This window comes from Ixodes scapularis, unplaced genomic scaffold (genome assembly GCF_016920785.2).
Source record: "Ixodes scapularis isolate PalLabHiFi unplaced genomic scaffold, ASM1692078v2 PGA_scaffold4__175_contigs__length_147842914, whole genome shotgun sequence".
Lineage (NCBI taxonomy): Eukaryota > Metazoa > Arthropoda > Arachnida > Ixodida > Ixodidae > Ixodes > Ixodes scapularis.
In genome coordinates this window covers 93,249,347-93,256,116 of record NW_024609879.1, presented here as the reverse complement: position 1 = coordinate 93,256,116, position 6,770 = coordinate 93,249,347, and the positions used below count along the sequence as shown (strand labels likewise).

Below are 6,770 nucleotides of genomic sequence, written 5' to 3'. Positions count from 1 at the left end.
ATATCGTGTTTTTTTTTTTTTTTAATAAAGCGTCACTTCCTGTACGTCACAGGCGAGCAGGACTACTGACAATGCCGCACAACTCACAGATGGCGCTACGCCCCATGAGCCGCCATCTTTGCGCCTATGGGCTTCTATGGAAGCTTCGCTACCATTTATACATATACCTTGTGGCATGTTTGACACTTTCGATCACGCAACCACACCTAACATCTTTTAACAGCCATTACATCTATCGTCGTCTCTTAGAAACGCGCAATGCAGTTTATTAAAAAAAGCTACAATAACAATTGCCAGGGACCTTTCAGGCATCCCTCCATCTAGTGGTGTTGAAAGTATTCAGGAGATTGGGCTAGCTGGGGGCTCTTTTTTTCTAACAATTATTGTTTACTAGAAATGTCTGATCTTCCTGCCCCTCCCCTTTCCCCGTTTCTACGCCACTGCCCCCATCATCTACGAGCACAAGAAAATACCAGTCGAACATCTTCCACCAGCTCGTTTCTTTCCCTATTCTTTCACCAATAAAAATGTTGAACGCTACAAAAAGAAAAACAAAATTGCCAGGATTTTTTTTTGGTGGGGGGGGGGGGGGGGCGGGTATTTGGGCTTATGCGCTTTAGCTGTCCCCCCGCCCCCCCCCCCCCCCCTTTTCCATGCGCACACACAGACACATTCACACACACACACTAATCGCCCATGTCCTTTTCTCCAAGATCCCCGAGGCGCCGTACCGTTTAATCTCAAGGGCGCCACCCAATGCTAATTAATTAGTTTAAAGAATAAAGACAAAAAAAGTGAAAGCCGCTTACAACTCCCTGTAACGCCGAATTAGAGCGCAGCTCTTGAGGAGGAGGAGGGAAGGGTACTGGGGGGGGTGAAGTGAACCTGGGGGGTCACGTGACCTTGGGGGATCACGTGACCTTGAGGGGTCACGTGACGATGCCGATGATGTCATTAGTGACGTCCCTGATGACGTCATCAGTGACGATGACGATGCGGACTCTGATGACGTCATCAGCGATGATGACGATGACGATGCAGATGTCGGTGACGTCATCAGCGATGACGATGACGATGCGGATGCCGGTGAGGTCATCAGTGACGTCACTGATGACGTCATCAGTGATGATGACGATGACGATGCGGATGCCGGTGACGTCATCTGGGAGGTCACGTGACCTCGGCGGGGGTCACGTGACCCTGGGGGTGGTCACGTGACCTCGGGGGGTGTCACGTGACTTCGAGGGGTCACGTGACCTCAGGGGTCACGTGACCTCAGGATGGGTCACGTGACCTCGGGGGTCACGTGACCTCAGGGGGTCACGTGACCTCGGGGTGTGTCACGTGACCCCAGGAGGTCACGTGACCTCGAGGGTCACGTGACCTCTGGGGAGGGGTCACGTGACCTTGGGGGTCATGTGACCTTTGGATGACCTTGGGGGTCGCGTGACCTTGGGGTGACCTTGGGGGTCGTGTGACCTTGGAGTGACCTTGGTTACGCCGACGCCGACGGCGACGCCGACGGCGACGGCGACGCCGCTCAAGCCGGGAACGGGCCCCTAAGAGCTGCGCTCTAAAACATTCGTTTGAAATTATTTTAATTCTGAAACATAGGCCTCCGCTCAATTAAACACGGTAGAACTACTAATATTTCCGTAGACTCGTCGAGGCTGCCAACACGCCAAAGTCACAACAAAAAGCCGTGAACTTCTAAACTACTGTGCTCAAAGTTTCCCGCGACAAAAACCCGCCAGACGCAGGGTGCGGATAAGGAAAATCTGTCCCTATATTCGCGCTCCGAGTGCGGATACTGGTGGATGCAAATCCGCACTCCGAGTGTGGATAGTGGTGGATTCTAATCCGCACTCCTAGTGCGGATAGTGGTGAATTCTAATCCGCACTCCGAGTGCGTATAGTGGTGGATTCAAATCCGCAGCCCGAGTGCGAATAATTTTGGATTCTTATTCGCACTCCAAGTACCGATTGAGATGCGTGCGGAGGCGCGGACACTATTGGAGGTGCCTGCGCGTGTGGCGGAGGAAGTGTGTGAAGTTTTACTATGTTCCTTAGCTGCGTTGAGTGCGTTTCCTATCACGCACTTGTGCGCTGCAAAGAAGCGACATCCGCAGGCGACAGCTCGATTCTGTGTATCGCTTCGCCGCAGCGCGGACGAGTGCGTAGGGAAAGAAGACTTCTCCACAGCGGGATGCTGCACTCACACTCCTCAAAAATGTGGACAAAGAGAGAAAAAAAAAAACAAAAAAACTTACTTCGTAAAATGCTGTTGTGACGTCTCTTCATTGTAGTACAATTTTCAAATTTGAATCGCGGCTAGTATGCAAAGAAATATGGTAGACTCTGGTACCTTTACGTATTGCGTATGTCGTCCGACATTATACTTTTTTTTCTAAATTAAAGATTTACAGGAGGTCATTCAAGTATAGCCGCATATAGGCAATTGTGTGGGGATTTGTATTTCTATATGAGATTTGTAACGATTAATCTTCTTTAGATATGGCTAGAATGCACCAACTTGTTCGGGAAGACAGTCAATAAAGTTAATAGTAATACTAAATTAGCTTTTGCAGTGGACGAATGGAAACTTGGGGGAAAAAAACAAATCAATTCTTAAGTGGGTATCTTAATTGCCGACACGATTTTACATCAAAACTTCATCTAAAATTCCATCGATGTTCATAATTAAAAAGCAAAGGCTTTTAAATTCAGATTTTCACAGTTTTATTGTAACCTTAACACACAAAAGTGGGAAAGCAAATACAACATTGCCTTTTATCTGGACAGTTCAATGCATGCCCCAAAAACGAACTTCTGGCCGCTCCGAAGGGGCTCCTAAATTACTCCATCCAGTCACATTATTGATGATGTTATTTTTATCTCAGCCTCTATTCAGACGTTTTCATTAAGACAATGTCCAATTTCTTTTATGCAGAAGCGTTATGCCCGTAGGCTGATAAAACACCAGAACGTACAGCAATTAGAAAGACAGTTTTCTCACAGGAACGCACTTTCCTCTCGTTACCGTGTGTGTTATCTGCCTGCGACATGTTCGACCATTTTAACTTGCTTTGTTGAAGAAAAATATTTTGTGGTCGCCCCAAGAGAAAAAAACAAACAAACAAACAAACTACAATATTAAATTGTACAAACAAGAAAAAAAAAACAACGATATTTTTTGTTTAGACACGTTTTGATAAGATAACGCGTCTTTAATGCACATACAAATATCTTCAAGGGACCTATGGAATGATTTTTCAAAGTCCTCCTTTAGTCCTCAATTTAAAGGCGAAATGGGAAATCACGTGGTCATGACGTGCTCAGGCACAGGATGCGGTGACTCCAAGCTTCCACTACGGAACTTGTCATCGCAAGTGATACGTGCCGTCACGGCACTCGATGGCCACGAAGGCGAATCCAAATGTTCGTTGACAGATTGATTGTTGTTCAGCGCATACGTCCCAGTGACTCAGTGCCTGTGAAAAAAATGTTCGCTAAAATTTTCTTTATAAACTTTTGTTGCTAGACATAGTGTAGAACTCTGCTAAAATTGTTAAAATGACTCAATACGCAATATATTCCCTCTAAAAAAAGAGAGGGTCTTAGATGTACACATTTGTGTACATCACCTTTGAAAGGTTTGAGGAGGCAAGAAATAGTCCTCTATATTTTAACATGTTCATGCGGAAAGTCAGGCTTTCGACTTTGTACCCTCTTTCTTTTAACTTACGCAATTAGTAAAATTCCCGTCTAAACAGCCCAGAATTCGTTTCTTGTCCCTTTAATCAACACATTAGTGCAAGATTAGCAACGCTCCGCGAACGCCGCTCATAAAGTAAAAACGAGTGTAGTTTTATTTTTATGATTTTATTCCTGTTTTGTTAGCACGTTTTACCGCTTTAAAAACAGCCTGCAGTGTACAAATACGTGTGCACTTGCTCGCCGTACGTGCATCATCCACCTCGAATTATTTCTGTTAAGAACTTAGTATATTAATCACCTCTACTCCAGGGATTTATAATGATCCCCCAGGATCAAATCGACACTCCTCTGGAATGCTTTGTGCAGAGAGAACAAAATCTTGCTCCAAGAAGTCCCGAATTTCAGAGCCATTGTTTCGTGGCAATTTTTAATTATCTTGCGGGTGATTTTCTTTTCATATATTTCTCATTTGCCTTTGCGGTGAGGTCTGGCAACACCTATAGCTAGCTATACAATTCCATGTGAGGGACTCGCATTCAGTCAACAGTTGGCGTCAGAGTTTTTTTTATGTATAAAATTTATCATTTACAGCGGAGACATCAGACGCCGCATGGGGCACTTCTCGCTGTCTAAACATCCATACAACAAATTACTTATCTATGCTTAGCTTACTGGTGCTGGTCAAAGGGACCTGCCCTTTTGCACAAAGTGCCTGCCCTTTTGCACAAAATGTGTATAGGACTAGGGTTTCGTGAAAAGATTTCATAAAAAAAATGTAACGGGAGTGTATGAACGCCAGTGAAACAAGTGTAAGGCAGAAATGTAAGCGAAGTGTAACGCACACGAACCGGGCCTCTGTTAACGCATTTAATATCATGTGCTGTTTATACTCCTGCTAACTGTATTCGAGCAATTAAGCTGAATTAATTTTCACTCCCAGTAATATATTTTTAATGCCAAATGTGTTATTAAATGTGTCGAAGTTGAAAACGTAAAAATCGACTGTAGCAGAACTCAAGGGATCAAATGCAAATAAGAAACAGTAAATCTTTTTCGGGTTATTGTTTCCTGTCAACGCTTACATGGAAGCTTTGCAGCGATGAGGTGGCTCATGTTTTGCGTCTTGCCGCAGCTCCTGTCCGTGTCAGCGCGTGCGTCCCCATCCAGCCGGGGACATGGTGACGGCGCAGCTTTGCTCCGGTTTACGAGCCGCGAGCTACCATCCGCCACGCGCTCGTCGACCACAGTGTTTCCTGCTGGGATCAAGATCACAGTGGACCTCGCTCGTGCTTTGCCATCCACAGCGACATCAACGGAAGCGCCTACAAAGGGACCCCCCCGGCTACAGCGCGCCAGTGGGCATGGAAGCTTTGCAGCGATGAGGTGGCTCATGTTTTGCGTCTTGCCGCAGCTCCTGTCCGTGTCAGCGCGTGCGTCCCCATCCAGCCGGGGACACGGTGACGGCGCAGCTTTGCTCCGGTTTACGGGCCGCGAGCTACCATCCGCCACGCGCTCGTCGACCACAGTGTTTCCTGCTGGGATCAAGATCACAGAGGACCTCGCTCGTGCTTTGCCATCCACAGCGACATCAACGGAAGCGCCTACAAAGGGAACCCCCGGCTACAGCGCGCCAGTGGGCATGGAAGCTTTGCAGCGATGAGGTGGCTCATGTTTTGCGTCTTGCCGCAGCTCCTGTCCGTGTCAGCGCGTGCGTCCCCATCCAGCCGGGGACACGGTGACGGCGCAGCTTTGCTCCGGTTTACGGGCCGCGAGCTACCATCCGCCACGCGCTCGTCGACCACAGTGTTTCCTGCTGGGATCAAGATCACAGAGGACCTCGCTCGTGCTTTGCCATCCACAGCGACATCAACGGAAGCGCCTACAAAGGGAACCCCCGGCTACAGCGCGCCAGTGGGCATGGAAGCTTTGCAGCGATGAGGTGGCTAATGTTTTTCGTCTTGCCGCAGGTTAGTAGTCGTAAACCTTGCCACCGTTTTAGGTCGAATTATGTTTGCCTAATTGTGCTTCCATACCCCGGAGCTTTTATTGAATCTTTTAGAGCGTGTATTGAATCTTTTAGAGCTTTGTTGCTTTTGATGTCTGGGGATGTAGAAATGAGCCCAGGCCCTATGAGCAAGCAACAAGAGGATGAATTCCTTACGCTTGTGCAGACGGTCGCGAAACTTCAGAGTAGCCTTGCTCTTCTGCAACAAGAGGTAAACCTACTAACAAAGAAAAATATAGAAAGCGAAAAATCTGCTTCCGCTCTAGAAGAACGCGTTAACAACCTAATTACTGAACTCGACTTACTAAAGCAGAAGGAAATCGGTAGTGTCACACCTACCGAACCTCAGCTTACTACAGCTCTAAACGAACTTTCGCAGCTGAAAACTCGTTGTGACGACGCGGAGGGCAGATCCCGTCGTAACAACCTTCTATTTTTTGGCGTCACTAACACCGATAGGGAAACGTGGGCCCAGTCCGAGGGCTTGGTAACCGGCCTGTGTTCCAGAAACCTAGGCGTGAATATCGAATCAAGCAAAATTGAAAGAGCGCACCGCTTGGGAGCGTTCAATCCACAGAAATGTCGCCCTATAATTGTGAAGTTTTCATCATTTAAGGATAAAGAGGGCATTCTTTCGTCTGCATTTAAGCTCAAAGGAACACGTGTAGCCATCAGTGAAGATTTTCCCATTTCTGTCCGACTTGCGCGCCGTCACCTTCTTGATTTTGCCAAGCCTAAATGCACGACTTACAAGCTGCGTCATAAGCTGTTTTTAGATAATAAGTGTTATGTATATGACGCCGCTCTTGGTGCTGTGAAGGAAAAAAGTACATAGCAATGCCAGCGTTCATTTCGTTTTTCGTCGCCCAATCAACCTGCAAAACGCCGTGATATCTGTAACAAACCTTCTTATCATTCTATTTTATTTACTAACATTAGAAGCTTGATACCAAAAAGAGATGATGTGATTTCCTTGGTTGAGGCATGCAACGCAGATTTCCTTGTGCCTACCGAGACGTGGCTAAGCCCCGATATATCCGATATTGAA

The 6,770-nt window shown here is 46.9% G+C and overlaps 1 protein-coding gene across 1 annotated transcript; it reads left to right on the top strand.

The window, feature by feature from the left end:
• Positions 1-5,630: 5,630 nt before the first annotated feature.
• Positions 5,631-6,557, top strand: LOC120850181 (the record flags this gene model as incomplete). Its single annotated transcript, XM_040222611.1, has 1 exon — positions 5,631-6,557. A coding segment is annotated over one exon (927 nt), but the record flags the coding sequence as incomplete, so codon positions are not given.
• Between the last annotated feature and the right edge of the window lie 213 nt (positions 6,558-6,770).